The sequence below is a fragment of the Scophthalmus maximus genome, chromosome 19, assembly GCF_022379125.1.
Source record: "Scophthalmus maximus strain ysfricsl-2021 chromosome 19, ASM2237912v1, whole genome shotgun sequence".
NCBI lineage: Eukaryota > Metazoa > Chordata > Actinopteri > Pleuronectiformes > Scophthalmidae > Scophthalmus > Scophthalmus maximus.
The window spans coordinates 17471252-17494630 of record NC_061533.1 but is presented as its reverse complement, the minus strand read 5'-3'; the positions used below and the strand labels follow the sequence as shown (position 1 = coordinate 17494630).

At 44.0% G+C, this 23379-nt stretch overlaps 1 protein-coding gene across 8 annotated transcripts in view; it reads left to right on the top strand.

Moving 5' to 3' along the window:
* The window catches only part of LOC118314520, a 206912-nt gene that overhangs the window by 38415 nt on the left and 145118 nt on the right, over positions 1-23379 (top strand). For 5 of the 8 annotated variants that reach the window (XR_007030191.1, XR_007030193.1, XR_007030192.1 and 2 more), the window contains exon 4: positions 18518-18635. The exons of the other annotated variants lie outside the window; for them this stretch is intronic. Coding sequence is in view for 1 of the 5 variants with exons in the window: in XM_047329322.1 (XP_047185278.1) it covers positions 18561-18635 (75 nt within the window). In the remaining 4 variants the exon portion in view is untranslated. The remainder of the gene's footprint in view (positions 1-18517; positions 18636-23379) is intronic. 8 annotated transcript variants of the gene reach the window in all.

Genomic DNA, 23379 nt, shown 5'->3' with positions numbered 1-23379 from the left:
AATAGATGTGCAGCTTAAAACAAAAGGATGGATAAGTGCCAAGTGCACTGGAGAGAGGAGAGGGAAGTTGAGGGAGAGCTCATTCTCTTGGAGCACCCTTTAAAGTAGTGCCAAGGCCCTTTCTGGTGCCATTGCTCTGCATCTGCCTATAGGGAGAGATGAGGTGCTTAGTCCTCCTCTCCTCTCCTCTCCTCTCCTCTTCTGACACACGCCTGTCTGGCTGCTGCAGCAGGGAGATTGTATAACCCAAGTGTGTAAAACAGTCTTTTACGGCATTGTAAAGATTTACTATTGGAGTAAATAACGGTGGGTGAACAGGGCTTTTAAATGGAACCCAATCAATATGTCAGAGGAGGCTGCAGCAGAGGACAGGGCTGTGTCTGACGCCACACGCAGGTGGACGGGGGAGATCAGCGAAGCAGTCCACAGAAGAATGCTAGGAGGAAGTCTCAACATCCTGCCTCAGCAGAAAAACTGCCAAACTGAACCCTAAACATGATCAATAATTTTGTATTTTGGATGGTAAACTGCTACTCCACAGGATCCGGCAAAATGAAAGTTAAACAGAACATGAGCAGGATATAAGTTGTCATGAAAGAGAAGATTTATTATGCTTCTGATTTATTGAAAATCAGAAAACAACCTCAAGTCGTGTGGCATATGTTATGTTGTCAAAGATGAATAATATCCACACGCGCACACACACACACACACACACACACACACACACACACACACACACACACACACACACACACACACACACAAACATGCATATACACGCTTACACACACTGGAGTAAATTCAACACTTAACTCCCTCAACAGCACACACACTGGTGTACAGAGAAATGCAGACATGCAATAAATTTTAAACCATGTGAAAGCAGCTTTGGCACGCACGCACGCACACACACACACACACACACACACACACACACACACACACACACACACACACACGAATGCACACACACACAAATGCACACACGCACACACTTACTCAGCCCCTATAGACACTCACACATTCACACAGAGACACCCCGGCCTCATGAGCAATAAATCGCACAGCCCATCTAACAAGTTCATTTCCGGAGGCCAGAGAGGATGGGTCCTCTGACTTTGGAGTCAGCAGCCTTGTGAGGATCAATGGCAAGAGACGGAGAGCGAGGGGCAAGGAATTGAGCTGAGATACAAAAATCAATCAGCAATTTAATCGCTTCAGGAGGGGAAGACAGAAAAAAAAAAGAGGAGCAGAGAATTCCACCGCTTTTTTACTTAAAATGCAGCACTTTGATTTAACCCTTTGACATATAGTATACATCTCTCAGTTTTATTGAAGCTTTTCTCTATGACAGGAGATGCCCCAGTGGGAGCAAATCTATTTTCAGAGCCAAGATCACACAATCTCTACAGTCTTAAGACTTGGTTAATGTGTCAGCAATAGACAAATTCCACTGTTGAGCTTTAGTTTTGTAACTACTGTATCCACGTGATTTTGTCAAACTTGCACACAGTCATTCTCTGCAATCCAAAAGTGTCTGCAACTCTGCAAAGATGTTGTTGAACAAACACCTTCTTCCTCAAGCTGGAGCTGTGAGGTCAATCTGTTTGGGAGGCGTTACAGAGCATTTTACTGTTGATGGTGAAAATGCTTGACGGAGGAGAATTTCTGCAGAGAAAGTGGTTGATTTGGGGGCCGGGTGTTGAGGAGGAACTCCTTCAGGTCAATGTCCATGGCTTGCAATTGACACTATTGAGCGAGCAAGCTTTAGACTAATAAAATGAGTGACAGCCTCTCGCTGCAGAATCGAAGATATGGATCCTCTCAGGAGGAAAAAAAGCAAGCTGGAAAAAAAAAACACGAAAACACAGAACCACTCCTCAAATCAGCTCGGCTAGAGAAAGAGACTTAATAGAAAGGGAGTGAGTTAATTGAAAAATGATGCCTTCTTCGTTTGAATAGCTCACAATTTGACTGTGTTTGAGCATGTATATTTTTTCGCAGACATGTATCTGTGTCTGTCTGTGTGTGTGTGTATTTTGTCCTTGCTAGGTGAAGTTGTGTGTATATTATATTAGATGATGTTTTTGTGTAGTTAGTGTCTGTGTGTTTGTGTAAGATTGGTGGGGCGTAACAGGCTGATTCCTCCAGAACTCAGGCATTGCTGAAACTTAGCAACAGGAGCCAGGGGCCTCCCTCCCCAGAGAGACTGGCTGCCGAGACACATTCATTACCAGCCCAGAATCTTGGGCTGGATTAAAAATTCATGCTGTTTACACCAACCAAAGCCCCCCCCCCCCGTTTAAGAATATGAGCCCTTCTGAACAATGGCTCCACCAAACCGTGAGCAGATCGCTGACATCTCAAAGGAGACCAGTGGTTGTGCGTTTGAATTTGTGTGCCAACAGCCAGTGTTGTGCTTTCGCAGTGTATGCACACACCTTCATGGGCAATAGTGATATAAATAATGATACTGTTTACTGCAGCGGGGAGTGAAAACAGCCTAAGGGCACTTGAATAAGGACACGATTCCCTCAAGTCCTGTGCCCTGTCATGCAGTTTACACCCATAATAAAGGAGCATGTACTGCATTCTCACTGTACTGCACGTGTCGTTAGGTGCCGGTGCACTTCCCACAGAACGAGCTGGATTTTGTGGCGAGTGTGTGAGGCTGTCTCTGCTCGGCTCATTGACAAACCCCTGTGTGCGGTGCTGTTGACGGATTTGTCAGCGAAAGGGCCGCGATCATGAGCTCTATTCAGTGTTAATTAGCACAATCACAGCGATCATTATATCAGGTTCCTGTGGCGACGTCTGATTGCCTTGTCCCTGTTGGGGTGGTGGAGCACAACACACATACAGTAAACACATGCATACACAAAAGCATACTCTACTGCATTAGCGCACTCTGAAATGCAATGTCAAGATGCACTTCTGTGAAATACACAAGGATAAAAAAAGGGAGAGACACAGGGGTCCGCAGCCAGGCGCTCACATGAACAGCTAACCCCCATTCCATTAATGCCACGCGGAACAGGTGCAAGGTCAAAGCACTACGCCAATAATAGATGCTCCTCATCATTCTCCGAAATAGTTCTCTCATAGCCACTAAATGATTCAGTAAGGTTTGTATGCTGTTTGTATTACAGTGACGCGGGTGAGGTGAGAGGCCATGTGTGCACAGGTCAGGGAGATCCCCTCTGTGTGTGCCCAGCCCTGACCTTTGACCTGTCTTCTCCATCAGAGACCTGAAAACAGCAGAGGGGCTGACAGCACATTGTGGTGCAGTGTTGGCCTGTTCGGCCGCTGTTTCCTGCCTTTCCCTCTTGAATGTTGGTGGTGTGAGAGAAACAAGTCGCTGTTCTGAAATGGGCGAGAGTAGCAGCTCAGGCTTTGGTGGTGGCCTTCAAGTGCGACCATTTGAACAGGTTTGTCACTGCAACTCTCTGTTGGGACCGGAGTTCAAAGAGAACTGGAGTTGTCAGAACACGGTGTCCCAACAAGTCATGGCTATTCCTGAGGGGTCACTGGCTCACAAGCTTAGGGACATTGCATAATGCAGAGAATCGGGGGTGATCGTCAACCCCCCCAAACCACTGTCAGTGCGCCTGATGCAGAGCACCTGTTTTTTTTCTGTGGGTTACTCTCCTGGGGGCCTGGTCCGGTTTCAGCATGTCTTTTACAAAGTTCACCAACTGCCATCTCCCAGCCCTGGCATCCCACTGTAACACTGGCTGACTGACAGGACACTACCTTTGACTGTCATGTGCTCTAAAACACTGAGCCTTTCTCATCACGAGGTTGTCATCATGGTTGCACATCTTCTGGCATGGCGGCCTACTGTGTGTGTGTGTGTGTGTGTGTGTGTGTGTGTGTGTGTGTGTGTGTGTGTGTGTGTGTGTGTGTGTGTGTGTGTGTGTGTGTGTGTGTGTGTGTGTGTGTGTGTGTGTGTGTGTGTGTGTGTGTGTGTGTGTGTGTGTGTGTGTGTGTGTGTGTGTGTGTGTGTGTGTGTGTGTGTTTTCGTGTGTGTGTTTTCGTGTGTGTGCAGGTGTATGATCAGCATGAATTTATTTCTTGCAGTTTAGTTAGAAGTATGATACTCTCCAGTTATAGTTCACAGCTCTAGTTCAGTTATGCAGTTCGATGAAAAATTTCAAATTGGAAATAGACAACAACAAACAAATATCTAAAACAACTCCAAAAGTTTTTTTTAAGATACGAGTGTAAGTAGATCAGTGATTCTTTACACGCAGGAGTAAAGTAAATAGCTTGTCAGTGACCTTAGGTTAGCCTTTAAATAACATGGAAAATCTAAATAAAAGCTAAATTAAAAATGCATTTAAATTATTTGCTTATATGTTTTACAATATAATTATTCTATTTGCACAGCAATGTAAAAAAATAAAATGAAATCAGATTTCTGTGATCAATAATTCGGTCTGCCTAGTAACGGTGTGTCTGATGAAAGTGTACCAAAACCTTGAAAAGGCCATTGTTTTAAATTACCTCATTTGAACATGTGAATTCATGTTGCATACAAGGAACGAGTCTCTGTTAGACATGGGCCTCAGGCAAGCGCAAAGAATTCATTCAAGTCCTTGATATTCTCTACATTCAGGAAGACTTAATTGAAGCCTTGGGTTGGTGTTACAGTAAATGAGAGAAAAAATAGTTTAATGCAGCATTCGTTTTACAAAGTAGTGTGTGTTTTTTGCTAATCCAATTTATGGTGGAAGAGTGGCCCGAAGAAAGCCTTTAGTTAGGCTCGTCTGTAGTCACTCTAGGCCACTCCATCCGGGGCTCTGGCTCGGGACCCATCATGTGGATATGATTCTCCTCTCACCAAAGCGAAAAGCTCCCCGGGCGGCAGCTGTTGCACCCTGACTGCTCATCCTCATTCAAAGCCTCAGTCTTCAAGAGGCACAAGAGAGGCCACTTGATTGTAGTGACTGAATAAAACAGGAATACAATCCAGATGCTAAGCAGGTAAATGCAAACGAATGAGCTGGCCTCTTGTCACCTCGGAGAGAGCAAGTGGCTTTTGTATTGGTGAATGAGGCCGAGCTCATTTTGTGAATACCATCCTCATGCGTCTATGCGGGATTGAAATGCCAACCATCTCTCCATTCCACCCCTCGTTGCTCTCAGCTCTCCGCCATTGCTCCCTAAATGCAAGGCCCTAACTTACACAACTTGAAAGAGGGACGGAGAGAGACGACACACAATTTTACACTCGCGTGCACACAAACAAATAGGAAGGTATTGATTGGAGCCATGGCTGCGTTCACACTGATGCTCCTCTCAATAGATCAGTCATGCTCTTGCAGCTTGCCCTGCTGCGGCACTGCAGTTTAACACTGCTAGCCTGCTCCGTAGGACACATTCAATCTACCTGACCCCTAAATAGCCCCACACACACCAAACATACATACATGCACACTGCAAGTGAGTGTTTACCTGAATGATGGCAATGGTAGTTCTAGTGTTACTATAACAATATTATTGATCTCTGCTGGGTTACAGCACAGGCTCTGTAACAGAAGAGATACCCCCAAAGTTTAGTAGGATTTTCTTTTATTTTGAAGGTGTTTGAATGTGTGGATAATCATGTGGCATTAACAGTATATAATGATATTTGATTGATAAATCGGGATGGATATGAGTCTTCCACAGACAGACACAGATATTAAAACTTCTATTTTTCAGAATGAAAACAATGAGGTGCATTAGGGCTGCAACTAACAATCATTTTCATAATCGATTAATCTCTCCATAATTTTCTCGATTAATTGATTAGTTGTCATAAGGTGACGTTAAATTGTGAAGAATGATAACCGTGCTAACCATTTTTTAGTTTTGTCCACACACCAAAGATATTTAGTTTACTGTCGTAGAGGAGCAAAGAAACCAGAACATATACACATTTAAGAAGCTTTATATCAGAGAATTTTTACTTTTTTACTACGACTTGAACTGATTAATGGATTATCAAAACAGTTGGCGATTAATCTAGTAATCGATTACTAATCGATTAATCGATTACCTGTTGCAGCTCTACCGTGCATTAAAGTTTACATTTTTATGTAAAAACAAATCCATGTCAGTCGGGCTGTACTGCTCACCAAAGAAACAGAAAGGACACAGTAAAGAATATTCCCCGTTTTTCGCATTATATAAGACATGTTATTACAAATTCTGAAGACTGCATTGTTTATTTAAAGGGAGCTTTTTTTTCTTTTTCTTCCAGAAATGTGTTTTCATTGTCACATTAGGGGCACATGAAAAAAAAACTCCTTCAGAGCTCAAGCATCAATAGTCACACTTATTTCATATCCAAAAAACACATTTTCAGTCTCAAAGTGTGGTAGTGGGAGTTGCAACAGTGCCGATTCACACTGCCACCAACCCACGGATTGGCTGACACCTCTGAGGGAGTGAAAGCTGAATCATAACGTGACTCCCTCTAATGTAGAAAGGGCCAGGAGCATCCTCACTCTGCCTGTCCTGAGGGTGGAGTTAGGTTGTTTGAAGAATGTCACCCAGAAATGGCGTTTCACACAAATGTACCGCTTGTTTCATGCTTTCACAAATCTACCGTGATACGCCTGCATGCTTCTGAGAGAGACATATGCGTGCATGCAAACACGAGCATGAAAAAAGCGGCATGCAATTTCTATTTGACCTTTTGCAGATCAAATTCCTGCGCATCTTGGAATTATGTTGACTTTTTGTTCACCATAGAGAACCTGTAGAACATAATGTAATACATAATCTTCATAATACTTCTTTCTTTTGAAAACTGCACGGTTCTCAGAGGGGTTGTCTGTGGTGGCATCTGTTGCCAGCGTGGCCTGCATGCAGATAAATGACCTCATCATACTGCCCCTGATCGACTTACGCACAGACACACACAAAAACATAAAGTCCAGTGTAATAAAGCTATTAGACATTCATCTTGCAAATGTGCAAGTATGAAAGCAAAATGCTTACATACAATGTATGTGAGGATTTAAGCAAAAAGACACTTAAAAATTTGAAAACTAAGTCATGGCCTCTCTTATTCTGCGATATAAACACAGAAAGCTTTATAAATTCTATCATAATTTTTTCATGAAGGACTTTAAAAGCATTACAAAGTTTTTGGATATGTTTACTATATGTTGACAGGTGTGTTAGCCCAGTCAAAATCTGCTGTGGTGGCTGCCACTTGTTCCTCCGACCTCTGCTCTACTAACTCTTCCTTCCCTTCAACCAAATTTGGGTTTTGTGGCTCCCATGTGGCTCCACCATGATGTTGAGGGCATCATGGTGGGATCTGTACCCACAGATATGCCAAGGCAGCCACCAGTAATTGTATAAGATAGTGGTGTTGCTATCCGGTCTACAGGATTCCTTTAAAGCCGGATGTGATTTAATATGTTGAGGTTATGCCGTAAATCCCATCAATCGTCACTTGGGTCTCTCCTCTTCATCAGCTGACAAATTGATGTAGGGTGGAGGAGAATGATGTGATTGGATGACCACAAACTACTATATGTAGGAGCAGGGGCGATCGGGTGTTGCTCTTTGTTTAATAAAACCTTTACAGTGCAGTAGAGCCGTGAGAACAAATGTTTAACGGTTCATTTTGTACTTGATTTTGACAACTAATCATTTGTCAGTTTTTATTCTGCTGTCAGGCACTCGTAATGATCAACAAAACATTTTCCTTGAAAACATCCCCTCTTTTCTTTTAGAGCACAAACACAAGAATGCACACACTGTCAAATGTCTTCTAGCACTTGCACGCACGCACGCACGCACGCAAAGACACACACACACACACACACACACACACACACACACACACAAACACACAAACACACACACACACACACACACACACACCTGTGTTGCTCTGCCTCCTGCCTGACACCTTCACTGTAACACTAAGGTGTTTACAGGAAACACCATCCCTGTTGCTCTTGTGTTTGCCTGTTCAGGCCCCGCGGGGATAGAGGCCACCTCACCATTGAGCAGCCCTGTATGTGTCTGCTCATGTAGGACACGCCACGTACACGCACGCACAGCCAGCATCTCATGCCTGACTGAGTCTGCTGGTGGGCCCTGGGCTGGAAAGGGCGGCCGAGTGCAGCCTGTACGGGCAGGAAGGAGTTAAAGGGCCACATTCCTGAGTTTAGAGGCTGTAACTAATATCTGGGTTTATTAGTGGAGGAGTTGGAGGTTGAGCACAGTGTAGGTGTTCGCATCTGTAGGAGTCGGCGTCTGTCTCCCTCCCTGTCGAAAGCATGCGCACACGCACTAATGAACACACACACACACACACACACACACACACACACACACACACAGACACACACACAGACAGAAGAATTCTGACACACAAACATCCTTAGACACACACATACACTTACGTACACAAAAGAAAAAAAAGAACGCATATACAGACATACCTTTATGCTCTCTCTCTCTCTCTCTCCCTCTGGTTTCTTCTCACCTGTGTTTAGGTGTCTGTTTCCCAGTTTATTTTTATCCCTGGGTTACTGGTTACATCTCACTCTCATGCGTGATCAGCGGTTTCGGTGATATGTAACAGAAACCTGTCAGTATCATATGTATCATATTTACCTTTGGCTGATTGTATTTTGTTTAATGTTATTTATGGCCACGTATTTGATCATATATTGTGGGGGGGTGTATGAGTTCTGTATCTGTAGTGCAAATACATGGCTCATTTTTATTTTAAACAAATTATCCTTTTATTGTTATTATATTGTTAAAATGAGCCTGAAACAAATCAGTTCCCCACACTCGTCTCATGATGTCAGCCAGTCAGCTGTGTTTTCTGCCATAAATTTCCAGCTCTTGCTCGTGGTGTCTGATATTGCTATTTGCATTGCTCTTAACATAGTTTTGCTGCAGTGTGAGCTGTTCCTTGAATGGCAGAAGGGAAGAGGAGCAGGGTTAACAAGTGCATGGCAACAGCCCCGAGTGCAAAGCTTGTCACTCACAGAAGGGGAACCCCGGATCGTTCAGTAGCCTATGAAGTGTCAAGACGATGTGGAATGTGACTTTCAGGTTTCGGGAGCTCTGAAGGCCACGTGTTCAGCATCTTTCCTTTCTTTACCCTGCCTGGTACATTCCTCTCTGGTGTGGTAGAGGTAGGGAGCTGTTGCACGCACACACACACACACACACACACACACACACACACACACACACACACACACACACACACACACACACACACACACACACACACACACACACACACACACACACACACACACACACACACACACGCGCACACGCACACGCACACGCACGCACACACACGCACACACTGGGTTGTATCTGGATTTCATCACCACAGAACAATCCTGCTCCCAATTAACTCGCACTGAGAGAGGTAAGTGAGGCGAGAGCTCTTTAAAGTGAGAGCTGTCGCAATCAGTGTTTAAATACTGATCTTTAAAGGGAATGACAAGGGTTGTGGTACATCAAAACCACCACGACCTTTTAAAATGAGAGCTCAAGTCACTGGTTTACCTCCCAGTCCCCACTCAGCTGTTTTATGGTTGATGGTGATTTGTATGTACACACAACGTTCAAGGAGACTAAATTTGGCTCCAGATCATGTGGCTACTGGGATCATCCAACATCTGCTCGCCGGTTAGCAGGTCTTGACCAGACATAATCCGGTTTTGTCCAAAGCCAAACCTTTTATCTGAAACCATCTAGGAGCATTGATTTACTTCTCCCTTTGTTGTAACATTTGGTAATTAAATACCGATACAGTGAATGGTATTTGGAATGGGAAAACACTGCCAAAAACTACTGTTGCCGTCCAACAGCTGCAGCCAGATTTGACGTGACAAAAATTTGCACCTGACAAACACAGTTTTTTCAGTTGCCTGATTCTTGAGCTATTTCATCTGAAAGCAACAAGAAGACAAAAGTATTGACAAAAATAATCTGTGGTGTTCAATTGTTGAGCTCCATACGCTTATTGCCTCAGCTCCATCCCCTCCTCAATCCCCCCACATTACAACCATTTACCTAATTGGATAAAACGACTCCTGGATGTGAGCCAAAGGGGTTTTTATAGTCCGTGTTTGCGATTCGGATGTTTGATTATAAGCTCTCTTTGATAATTGCTCCCAGTTTGCTACCAGCCAGCCGGGCCCACTCTCTTTATCGCTTCCTCGCCGTGCTGTGAGCAGCAGTTGCGTTTGCCCAAAATCAGCCACCGGGCTGTAAAAGGTACCACAGCATGCCTTCTGGGCCCAACATCATAGGCGTGTTTCGTGCCCAGTTTACCAAGGCTAATTATCCCTAATTCGAGGTAATGGCGTGATCAAGTGTGTGCTATTATCGCACATCCCCACTCCCTCCTCTCTCAAACTGCTAGTCCTTCAAAGGTTAGTGTTCCTGAGCTTTGCTGTACTTCTGCTGATTGGTGTCCTGTTTCTTCCCTCCAATCCCTCCGTAGTAACACGTTCCACCCTTTATCTCCATCTTCTTCTCCTAGCTCAGACTGCTTTACATTCACATGCATCTGAAACACAGTTAATGCATCAAGGATTCATGATTGTAAGTGAGAGAGATAGCTAGCCCCACCTGCACTGGCCCTGAGGGGGTCCTCGAAGCTGATGTGGTTATCAGTGCGCTGAGAGGGAAGGAGACATAATCCATTCTGTGGCTCATGGGGGTCTTTCATCGACCTTCCCTGTTCTGAACGAGTCTTTCCCTGCAGGTCTCACCCAGGGCTGCGATATGGCGAGTCCTTACCATCCCTCCAGCCCTACTGATATGGCCCAGCTCTATTAGGTCGTGTCTGCATGCTTGAGCTCATGTCAGTTACAGAGTCTTTCTACCCAGAGGGCATAAGTTGGCAACTCTGGAAGGTAAAGGCCCGAAGGACATACTGAAAAGTTGGAAATTATAACTCAGTCCACTTTCTTGGCAATGTGCTGGGAAGCCCAGAAGAAATTCTTCCGTAATTATGCTTGGTTCAAACTGTAAACTTTTTACTGTACTCTCACTTTCATAAATAAAAAAATAAAAATTGAAAGGTTAGCTACACGTGTTTAATCATTCACGCGTGCACAATTCAATGTTCGGACCGAAAACCGTAGATCTAATGTGCAATTTTCCTAATTTCCTGAATTAGAGAAAATGATGCGTGTTAGAGTTGTGTCGACACAAAAAGAGGGGTTGACCCCTGATTTTAATTACACCTGCAGCTTCTCATAGTCTTTTCTGTTCTTCAAAATGCTTTTTTGAGGTGCTCTTTCTGTACTTTAGTTTCTGTCGCTCTTTTCTTTCACACACACACACGCACACACACACACACACACACACACACACACACACACACGAACACACACACACGCACACACGCACGGCACAAGTGATTACCATTGTTCTAATCCTTTTATTTTATTTCCCTCCCCATCGTTGTCTGCTCTTTGGCAGCCTGCATGCAAATGTGGTGGGTAATGAGCAGAAAAAGGAACTGAGAAAGAGGGGGAAGGAGAGGGAGAGAGAGAGACAATTTCTATGCCTCTGAACAATCAAAAGAGCAGCACACCCCCATTCTTTGTACTTTCCTTTGGCTTGTCAGCGTGTGTGTGTTTGGTGTGTTGGTGGGTGGGTTGGTTGGGTGGTGGTGTGTGGGGTGGGGGGGTGCGTGCTGTTGCTGTCATGTGTCTGACAGATATTGAAGATAATTGTCCGCTTTCTTCGTCTTGCCTGTGTAATTCCACTGCTGCTGCAGCTCGAACAACACTCACCTGGGCAGGAGAGGAGGGTAAGGCGGATGCGTGATGCGAGAGGGAGTTACGGAGAGTGGGGGGTGTAGTTTGTTTGGTTAGAGGAAGAGGAGTACACTCTAGTTGCTGCCGTTAGTGAAAATCTATTTTAAAGTCAGAGTGGATTCATTTGGGTTTTGTCCTGCAGAAGTTGCTCTGCTGTACAGAATGCTGATTGCTTCCAGGTTGTGATGGAGGAAGATGTAATGGCATAAGCATGTTTAGGTGTCCTTAGTTTGCCTCTTCTCTGGGTCCTTTCAGTGAGAGCGGAAAACATTCCCCATGGTGCTGCAGGAGGGAAAGCACACGGCGAAGTCATGGAGACCCAAGTTGCAGAACAGGTGTCTCGTTGGGTGGAATACATTTGAATGATAAAAACCCAAGAGAGGATTATTCAGGCATCTCCAACCCTGGATAGAGGGCATCTACTATTAATGAGATGGAGGGATTCAGATTTCCAGGCCAGCTCCTGGCTACGCATGGGAGCTCTGCACTGTTAAAATGTTGACTCTGGGGGACAAAGGGATTCAGGTAGGTTTGTGTTGTGGAAGTTCCTCAGTGTTCATTACGATGAACTGCTCACACCGAGCACTCTAGCACTTCCTCTATGCATAACATATACTATATGAGGAGTAAGTACAGTGCAAGTATTTCAGAAAAGGCTAAAAATAAGTTTTAGTGAGTCTTGTTTTGACACTATCAGCAATGCAGAAGATGTTCCTAAACTATAGAATGGATAAATAATTAGAACAAGTCTTTAAACATGCTGGGTGACACATTCATGCATACATTGCAATCAAAAAGACACAGGATAATCGAGCACGCAGAAGTCCACATGTGGGGACTTGATTTGATAACAGGAATGCATTTAACATACTTTGCCTTGATTAAAGATACCTATCACCATCTTAGACATCTTGTGAAGTAATCCTATCTGATGCAACTGCCAATAGAAACAAGCTGAGAATTACTTTTGGTTCCAAATGGGGGACTTTACAACGAATGAAAGAAACAGAACTTGAACTCCACTCATGCATCTGTCCCCCCAAGTTCTAGGAAAGCTGGGAAATGGGAAGAAGTAGTCTCATTTTATCCTCCCGCTTTCAGTCCAGACTTCTTCGCTGCTTCAGCTGACCCCTCCTCTTTTAGGCAACGCTGAAAACACTGGAATATGGAGCCAAATCAAACAATGGTGGGTCCCATTGCTAAGCAGTGTCTAGAAGGACTGGGCCAGCCTCCAAGCCTGTGGTCACTGGAAACACTGGTGAATGCTGGGATAATGCTAGGCTTTAACAGAAGCAGCACCCTTCCCCTCCTCCACCCAGACACACACACACACACTGACACGCTGCATGTGCGCACACACACACACACACACACACACACACGCACACGCACAAACAGATTCTGGCCTTGCTGCTCATCACTGAGTTCTGATGCAACACCAGCTGTAGAGGCTCATTTGTTGATCGAACTCAACACCTAGACACATCAAGCTGTACCTGGGTCCTTATCTATGATGATACACATCTTCAGACTCTCAGCCCAGAGGTGAGGTCACCTGTCCTCGGTGAGGTCGCCCTGTGACTGTGGTACTGTATGAAGTGGCCCCGGTGTCTGTCCAGAACTCCATCCAATCAATGGGCTGCAAGTTCATCCTCTAATTACTGCAGCGGTCGCCCCCCCCGCCTCCCCTCAGCAACTTATCAATAACACACTTCCACTTATTCCCCGGGAGCCATAAATCTTTCTTGCTGAACCTCCTTCAGACTCCAAGTAAACGGCCTAGAGGAAGCCTGGACACATGTGTTAACAATCGTTGACAGGTCTACCCCCCCTCTCCACGAAAGGGCGTTGGAAAAGGGAACATGTTTACGTTTTCTTGTTGCTCCACTGACTTAACAGCATTGCTGTTTGTCTCCATACTTATTGTTTCACCGTTTGCCTTTACCTCTCTCTGTCCCTTTTCCCTGTTGCCCCCTCTCTCTTTCTCTCTCTCTCTCTCTCTCTCTCTCTCTCTCTGTCCGACTCTGTTTCCCCCTCTTTGTCTCCCTGTGTTGTTGGCTCTCCGTTTCTGTCTCTATATGGGCTTTTCTCTTCTTTCCCCTTCTCTCTCTACCTCCCTTTCTCTGCCAGAGGGGCCAGGATTATGTCTAGAGTACGGGGAGATAACCTGTAGGCCATGGATGAAGGGATTTGGAAGATGGAATTTTTTTTTTTTTTGTTAAGTTAAGGTGGATGGGAGGGCAGAACGATGCTGGATGCAGCACGGAGCTGTTGGATTTATCGCTGTATGGAAGGTGGGGTATCGGGATGAGCATGAAGCAAGGTGGAAAAGAAGAAAACGCGCCCAGAGCACATGCTCATCCTTCAGTCGTGATACTCACAAAATAAGCGTCTTATGTTATTCATTATAGCCTCAACAATAAAAGGAATTATAGGCTCCTAATCTTTGAACATAGGTAATTCTAGGGGGTCTTCAGTGCCGTTTGAGAAACCGAAAATTGAACAGTAGGAACCTCTGTTCTATAGAAAGAGAAAACTAAGGAGAGCAATGGGAATAATGGTTAATGTGAGGGATTAGAGCACTGGCAGAAAAATAAGCAGCAAGATTTCCTGCTCTGTCTTTTATCTCAAAGGTGCAGATCGTGAAAGTTGACACGTGGGAAAATGGCCATTCCATGACATTGCATATGCATATGTATACAATGCACACGTGCCAGTGTGTACACACACACACACACACACACACACACACACACACACACACACACACACACACACACACACACACAAATGCACACTTTTTTTCGGGGACATTTTCCTTTTGCATCGTCCTTTCTTTTCCCTCTGCCACATAGATTGAGACAGCGGCGGACAATGAGCTGGTGCAGGTTGAGTGATTCCAGCATCCAGGTGATGCTCCCCAGACACATCCCTGTGTGCTGTCCCACAGCTGAGAGCCTCTGTGCGTTTGAGCCCAAACAGGGTGTGGCAATCCCATTACCTGCTTGTCCTCTGCTGTCTCCTCACTGGGGCACGGCAGAAGAACAGGGCTTTTAAATGGACAGGCGGTGCTGTAGGCAAGGTGACATGCAGAGGTACAATGTACATTGCTGTGTAACCACTTACCATCGAAATTACATCGGTGTGGGGAGATTTCATCGTACAGGGCGAGGGTGCATATAATGGAGGTCAGACAGTGTACCATTGATGCACCGCTCACCAGAAGCTGTTTGGCAAAACTTTTTTGCACAGCTAAAGATTTTATGGTGGTGGGGGGGGGGGGAGAAACGGACAGTGAGCAGGAACATATCAATTTAAAACCTGTAAAAATGAATTAATTCGTTAACTACACTCATCACTCACTAATGAATGAATGACAAAAGACTGCCTTGCAGTCGGAGATAATTTACCAGAATACAACTCTGCAACACATACTGTTCAGAATAATCTTTCAGAGAAAGGAAATATATATATCATCATTTATAATAATGAAAATATTATCCTTTTGGAAAGGATGGTGTCCAGAATGCTTGCTAATATTTTCCACTTTCTTACCCAATAAAAATATAGAATCCCCCCCCCCCATGTAAGATGATACTCTTCTTCTGAGCAAGGTTGTTTTGTAGATTGTGTCCTACTGTTGTAGCAACACTGTGTCTATTTTGGAGAAAAAGGGGAAAAAAAATAAAACCTTAAACAAACATGGGTAGCTGTTTGCATGAGTGTGTGTAGTGTCTTAGTTTGTGTGCGTGCGTGCGTGCGTGCGTGTGCTAGGATACAGTACATATGTGTTTGCATGCTCCAGCAATGTGCAACGCATTAAGTCCTGGCAGTCCCTCCACATACATAAGTTTGATTCATATGTACAGTAGTGCTCCAAAAGGCTGGTTTTCTTTCCAGGAGTTGCCAAAGATGACTCACTTTAGCACTCAGGATACGGACTCTTGAATGTTCTCTTCAGACTTAAGAGGACGGCGACAGGAGGGCCAGTGGTCAGTTACAGAGGATACTGTACATCTTTGACTTGTAAGCCTCTGATGTTCTTCAAATGCATTTACCTGTTTTCTGCTACACGAAGCGGAGCGTGTTGAGAATTTGCCAGAATGTACTGTCCCTCTTCAATTCATTGCGTTGTTATTGGATTGAATGCAGCGCCTGGAAATGTGTGGGAGAGAGGAGGTGAGTGCAGAGTTGGCACGTGGCCTGACTCCCCACTGTTCCGAAACCTATCACGCCAAGATTCTTTTTAATTAGGCTGATCAAGTGTTTTGTGGGAACTGGACCCGTGCGCCATTCCATTAACACGCCCTCGAGCGCGACTCCCACTCCCCCTCTGCATCCCTTTATCTTTCACATGTTTCCTTTTAGGGTTTTTATCTCCTTTTATTATCGCATTAGAGACGTGCTACATTTCCCCTCACTGTCTGCCAAGAGATGTGTTTACCTGAAAGGTGTTGAAAAATCACATGAATACTGCTTTTGTTTCTCCTGGACAAACCAATGTCTGCTGTATGCATTGCATTCCCTGGCAAATGTATACATTTTTTGCGCGCGCACAATGGACAATAACTTTATAGTATAGCCCTCAAAACTATTAATTTGTGTAAACAATCTGAACAATTGTGGTCTGTGGTGGGAAAAGTAATGATTCATTTACCTGACGAGGCACAAATGGTCACTGGTCACAAGACATCTGAGCTGCGAAAGTCATAGCATCGTCATGGCCCCCTGAAAAAAAAGGAGCATTTGGTAAGGTAATCTTCTTAATATTTAAAAACATTAGCAATTTTTCTGATCTTTCTTTCTCTCTTTATGTTTTGAAAGAAAATAGCACCTGTGCACCGGCTTCCTGGAGCGCGCTGTCCATCAGCGGGATGTTGTGTGCCGCTGTTGTTAAAGGTTGCCACGGTAACTGTCCTCTTTATTTCTTAGGGGGCCCAGAGGCTTTTGGGTTGCATATTTTATGCGTGGAATGTAACTCCCAGAAAGCAAGGAGGTAAGAAGGGGGGGTACAAAGTACAAGTTGAGCAGCTGATGTTGGAGTATACGTGTATAAACCCACGCCTCTCTGCTCTCTTTCCTAGCTGGCTTTGTCGCCTCCATGCATATCTACTTAACAGACATGATATGATAATAACTGGTATCTGGACCAAGACTTTTGCTCTTGGGCAGAAACAAATGAACATTACGGAAAGAGTAGCCAAGTGTACTCTTGTGGCTGTGGCACCTTTTTTTTTTTCTCCCTGTGATGCATTTTCCTGCTCTCTACTGACTCCTACAGCATTTCTGCCCTCTGTGTCTTTGTGCTGTTACTTTGAAGCTTCGAATTTAGTGAGGCTGCGTTCGCATGAGCAATTAGATACTGAATAACCTCTACACCAAGAGATAGACTGAGCTATATTAATACAAATATCTTGGGTAAATACACATCCCTGGCATACTTGATTGATGATGCCGTTTCACTAATTAAATGGAGAGAAATATACAGAACTGCCTTTTGTCAACAGTAAGTGTTGCATCATTCTCTCTGATCTTAAACATTAATGTTCCCTTACAAGTTTTTCACATTTCACAAGAAAACATGGAGCAGAGGTTCGATTTTACCCCTTATGTTGCACGAAACGCACGCACGCACGCACGCTCGTGCACACACACACACACACACACACACACACACACACACACACACACACACACACACACACACACACACACGCACATGCATACAAAGTAAAATAAGTTAAAACCGTTCATTACTGGCCTATCATCCTCTGGGAGTCGTGTAGATGAGATCCTGAGTGGTAACATCCCAAACCCCCCTCTACCACCACCACCACCACCAACTCACGGTCCACTGCCCGAGTCCCGCCATGAAATACAAGCCTGCAGAGGTCACAGTTATTGACCTCTGTCGTTAAACACCGAGTGTGATGCATGCTCAGACACTGTCTGTTCACAGATCCTCAGCTTGCTGTGTACAGTGCAGCCATGTGCGGCTTTGTAGTGTATGTTTGTAATTGTTTCTGAACTTGTTTGATATTCTTTGGCGAGTGGATCCATCCAAATGGTAATATTTACTCTTTAGCACATGTGTAGCAAATATTTGAGGAGATGGCAATTTTTTTTTAATTTTTTAAATTTTTTCAAAAAGAGTGTTTTTCAAAGCTCGCACATTTGTGTTATTTGGATGGATCACTTTTATGTGTGGACAGATTTTAGAGTAAGCATGCCACTGATTTGGTTTCTCTCCTTCGGAGCTCACTGATCTGCTTTCTATATCCTTCCATCCATCCTGTATTGCCGAAATAAGCCAAGAGGAAATGAGCCTTTGCATAGAAATGCAGTTTGTGTAAAAGCAAAAACCTATTTGAGTGAGTTAAAAAGAATATATTTCGCATGTCCTCATCTGTCACCAGTTGTGTTCCTGGTGTGTCTGGCCAGGGTGTATGAAGTCCCACAACACTGCGCTGTGTCTGAACACCATCTAAAGACCAGCACTTGCTGTGTATATAAACACTAAGTAGGAAATGATTTCCAGACCCCCGTTTTTTTTCTCTCTCTCTCCGTCCACCATACATGTTTAGTCTCTCCCTTCTTTAACACTTTCTGGAGAGAAAAGATTTAGACGTGTATATCTAAGACTTCAGCCCGAACGGTGCAATATATGATCACACACATCCATCACCTCCTCTCAGGTTCCACTCCTCCTGTCAAGGTGGATGGTAGTCACCGGGGCGGATGTTGGACGTGAATGTAGGAGCAGCATGGTCATCACTGAGGGCATACAGAGGAGTTGGAGGAAGGACAATAGAGGTGAGCTGTCCTCAGGGGGAATCTCACAGGGGTAAATGAAAAAAAGGGCTGCGTTGCTTCGGTTGAGAGGTCAGTGCTTAGCATGCAGGGGAACTCTTTGTGGGAGCACGTGAAAAGCCTAACCATATCAGTGCAACTTAGAGTGAAGTGTGAGAGTCAGCATTAGACAAGGCACCTTGTTTTGTGGCACTGATATGGAATGATAACAGCCACACACTCACCCTGTTATGTTCATCAATGAAAATACAATGGAGGGCTTGTAGGAATGAAAACCCTGCAGTGTCCTCGGTAAAGGCAGCGTGTATGTGTTTCTGTGGGTGTGTGCGCCCGAGACGTGTGTCCTAATGAAATTCAGTATCGATCTGGGCAAAATAGACTTTATACATCATTCATGCTCTCTATCAATCACACACTGCGAAGTTTTCCAAAGCTGTTTGTTTTAGAGGGGTAGAGAGAAAAAGAACTCTAAGCAGAGCAATAATTACTTTGAGGAGATTGTTTTAAAGTCTTTCCTTTAGCCCTTTCTCAAGGTGTAACAAGCTTATCTGTCAAAGACAATGTCCATTGAGTGAACTGCTTAATTTGAAATTGATTGAGGTCCTTTTTGGTTTAGGTGGGGAAAAACTCTTTTCCGCAGACCTGATAGGGAATTGGGGAATTTAAAGCTGCACTAGAAGACAAGTCACAGTACGACAGGGCAGAGTCCTTCATGTTGGGAGAGGTATATCCCTGACAAGATAAAGATACATTTGTCCGTGCGGGACACCTCCTCCCGACCGCTGAGATAGTGCCATCATCTCCTTTGTGCGGTTTGGTGGACGTTAGAAAAATCCTATAGGGTGGATACAGATAAAAAGCAAAGAAAATAAACACAGGACATGGTAACCTGACACAGGAAACCCAGTGAATGCTGGGAGTGAGCGCTGAACCGTATTTCCTGTAGGACAGCACAATGGCAAGCGGTGGCCCCAGATTCCTAAAAGAGGCTGAAGTCGCAGGGACAAGGAAGGGCAGTCTGTGTCCTCCGGTCCAGGGCTGATAAGAGCATTGATAGAAATGGCATTTATGTCCCTCTCACTGCTTTGGGGAATCAAAACATCCTGAGGTTGCCGCGGTAACTCTTTTAATTCAACATTTAAGAGCAAATAGTGAGTTTTATCACATGTGCAAGGGCTCGAGAATATGTTTCTCACCAATTGGCCCCTTTGTTTCATAAAACATGGAAGACCAAAACCAAACTTCGTCACAGAGTTTTCTCCAAGTTTCCGCTGGTTCTGTCACTCCCTTTACGCATTTTGCCTCCTCCGTCAAAGGGCATCCTCTCGGATTGTTAGAAAGATTCGCAGCTTTTTGACTCGTGATTGTCCCGCGGTTCTACCGCCGGCCTTCTTGAGTAGTGTGCGACAATCCTCCTCCTTTAAGTCGGTGCTGCATCCACAGCATTTTGAGAGAGATGGAAGACCAGGAAGACATTTTGCTACCACTGCTTTTGGGGTCCGTATTTACAATATAGCTAATGTGTCAAATACTAAAATGAAATGCGTTGCAAACTTCTACCAGTATTTTCTGATGACGTGGTTTTGCCACTGTCCACATTCTAACTGTTCCTTTTGAAATAAACACAGATAGACTGCACCCGTTCGTACCTGATGGAGTTAGTGTAATAAAAGTCAGAATTTGAATTTTCTATTATGTCGAACTGCCAGTGGATTCACGGCTGCATTTGCTGCTATACTGATGAACTTCCTGATATACTGCAGGGTGCCAGAAAAAATATACTGGTTATCATTTCCAGAAAAATTACACAAATGTTTTTCATGGTTGACAGGTCGTACTCATTGTAAATCCAACGTGATGGCATTAGGCACCTTCTTTGTTGTGGGGGTTTTGTACATTGGTGCAAGTGGTTCCATGTTACCATTGTACTACTTTATCGATATAAAGATGACCATGACTCTTTACAGTTACAGCATTATAAACTATAAACTATTATAAACCAATATAAGCAGAAGATTGTTAATCAACATTAAGGACATGAAATGTTAATTCCATTTGTTAAATACAGATGAATGCAATAGAGATTACCTTTTACAAATTTATAGTACCACCATGCTACCACACTACATGTATCATATTCATCATAAGCTACAGATTAAACACTAGATAATTGGGAATTTTGTATGAGGGGAAATCAGAAATGAATGATCACTGTTTTAAAAAAAAAAAAAAGAGGAAAATATTGTACATTTATATTTATACTTTCTGCTTTTTGCATCTTCCCCACTACAAATCAGACACAAGTAATATACTTATTATTCCTTTACATTGATTTAATCCTTATAGTTACTGATTAATTTTCAGATTCAGATTGATGATATATTATTATAGGTTAAAATAAGATAAGACTCTTAAGATCTGCTTGGAATTACACAAGCTATATGCAGTACATAATGTGACTAAAATTGGCACCACCTTAACCAAATGCAACATTAAAATGATGGACGCATTAATACATAAATAGTTGTAATCCAGTAATCCAGTAAAATGTATATATATATATATATATATATATATATATATATATATATATATATATAAAAGAGGAGCATAATGAATTAAATATGTTTGATTATCGTTACATCTGACCGTGTCTGTGGCTGGTCCACCCTTTCTCCTCTTCCCCTCATTATTCCCCACTGACCTCTCTGTCTCCTCCCATGTGTGATACTGTAAAACAGTCTTTTTTTGTGTTGCAATATTGTCTCATTGACAACAATCATCCAAATGGCTCTTATTCAAGTTACTCACTTTTGGAGTGAAAATTGGAAACTCAAAATGTTCAATCTGCATACAAACTGGTGGTTGATTATATTTCTGCCATATATGGTGAGTGTGACTTTGGACTCAACCTGGTATGTTTAAGGTAGTTTGTCTGTGTCGAGAGGGGAGATGAAAGTCCCATTCCAAATAAAAAATCAATCATTCCCACAAGAGGGAAACATTATAGCTCGACATTTAAATATTACATCTGGCCCATGTGAGCACGGTGGACTTTTACCCTCTGCCCACCCCTCTCTCGCTGTCTCTCTCTCCCTCTCTCTCTCACACACACAAACACATACTTGTTTCACTATCCCTGTGGGGGACAATCATTGACTTGATGCTTTCCTTGGCCCCTTACCCTAACCATCACAATTGAAGGCCTAACCCTCATCAAAACCATATTCTATCCCTGACTCTAAAGCCAAGTCTTTACCCTCAAAAAGTCATCTATGCCCGTCGGTAAGTTTCCGCTCCGGGTGACACTTGGGACACAAGTTCCCATTGCTGAGTGTGTGGTCAGGTGAAAGTCCCCGCTGGGAAATAAAAACAATAACACACACACACACACACACACACACACACACACACACACACACAGGAATAGTTCTCGATGACTGCTCATTCTCTCTAAATGCCACGTCTTTGTGCCTTTTTCCGTGATACCCACACGAACCGGCGGAAAACAGAAATGGAAGTGGGATGTCTGTGCTTCTTATCTGGCTGTTTTGTTTAGTTGTTGACCCCGTAGCGTGAGTGTGTATTCACGGCCAGTTCCTGCAGACCCTCGCTGTCAAGCCAGGCATGCGTGTTAGCTTGCCCACACCTATCTGCGGCATTGTCCATTCAATATGATTATCGCTGACCCACACCGCCTCCTGTCTCCGGGGCTCACATGAACCAGTACTTCCTCCGAGGAAGGAAATGTTCGTTACCCACAGGCCAGTGTCACACGGCTACACTGTACAGACACAAAAAGGCAGGTCTGACTGAAAAATTCATATGTAAACTTATGATTTGTCTTCCTCGAGAAACATTTTCACCCTCACTGAGGAATCCAAATTATTCAGAGTTTATTCATACAGCAAGGCATAAATAAATGTAAACCACTTCAGCAACTTATTGTAATCGCCAAGTCATCTCTTGAAAGCTCTTACTTCTATCCATCTCTCTCCCCCTTTTTCTTCAACACACACGCGCACACACACACACACACGCACACACTGACACATGCACAAACAGTTGGGCAGGAGGACTACGAGGGAGAGGGGGGATCATTTGTCTCAATCTGCAGCGATGATAGTTTATCAGAGGCTGGAGGAGTGGAGTGGGAGCAGGTGGTGGAAGCAGGCTTTGTAAAGAGACCACAGTAATCAGATCTGCAGCTCAACTCAGAGCTAGGCGAGTGCTGCGCTGACCAACCAACCAAACAATTGCACAGGTTTAGCCCCCCCCCCCCCGACCTGGATCCCTGGCCGACCAATTAGACACTACGGACACTGGACTGTGGAAGCTGGTCCCACCGTCACTGTCTTCAACCTGGATCTTCCAGGAGGTGGAGCTCCCCTGCATTCTACCTTAAATGTGACCAAATTACGAACACTTGCAGTACATTATAATGATCTCTACAGTTAAAAGTTATTATATCCTGACAATTTATATTAATTTTCTCCCATTAATGCATCAGCCATTTCACACTGAATTGCTTCTCCTCATCTCTTACTCCCATATTCTTTCTTTTTCTCTCTGACCCATCCACTTGTGACAACAATAGATGGTCTTTGGCTCATTCATACAGTGTAGTGTATAGTAATACTGTGGTGGTTGCTATAGCAACCCGCTAGTCAGACGATCTCATTACTGGCCCTTAGACATTTCTTTCTCACTCACTCTCTAAGGAATTACCACTTTTCATTATGATTTC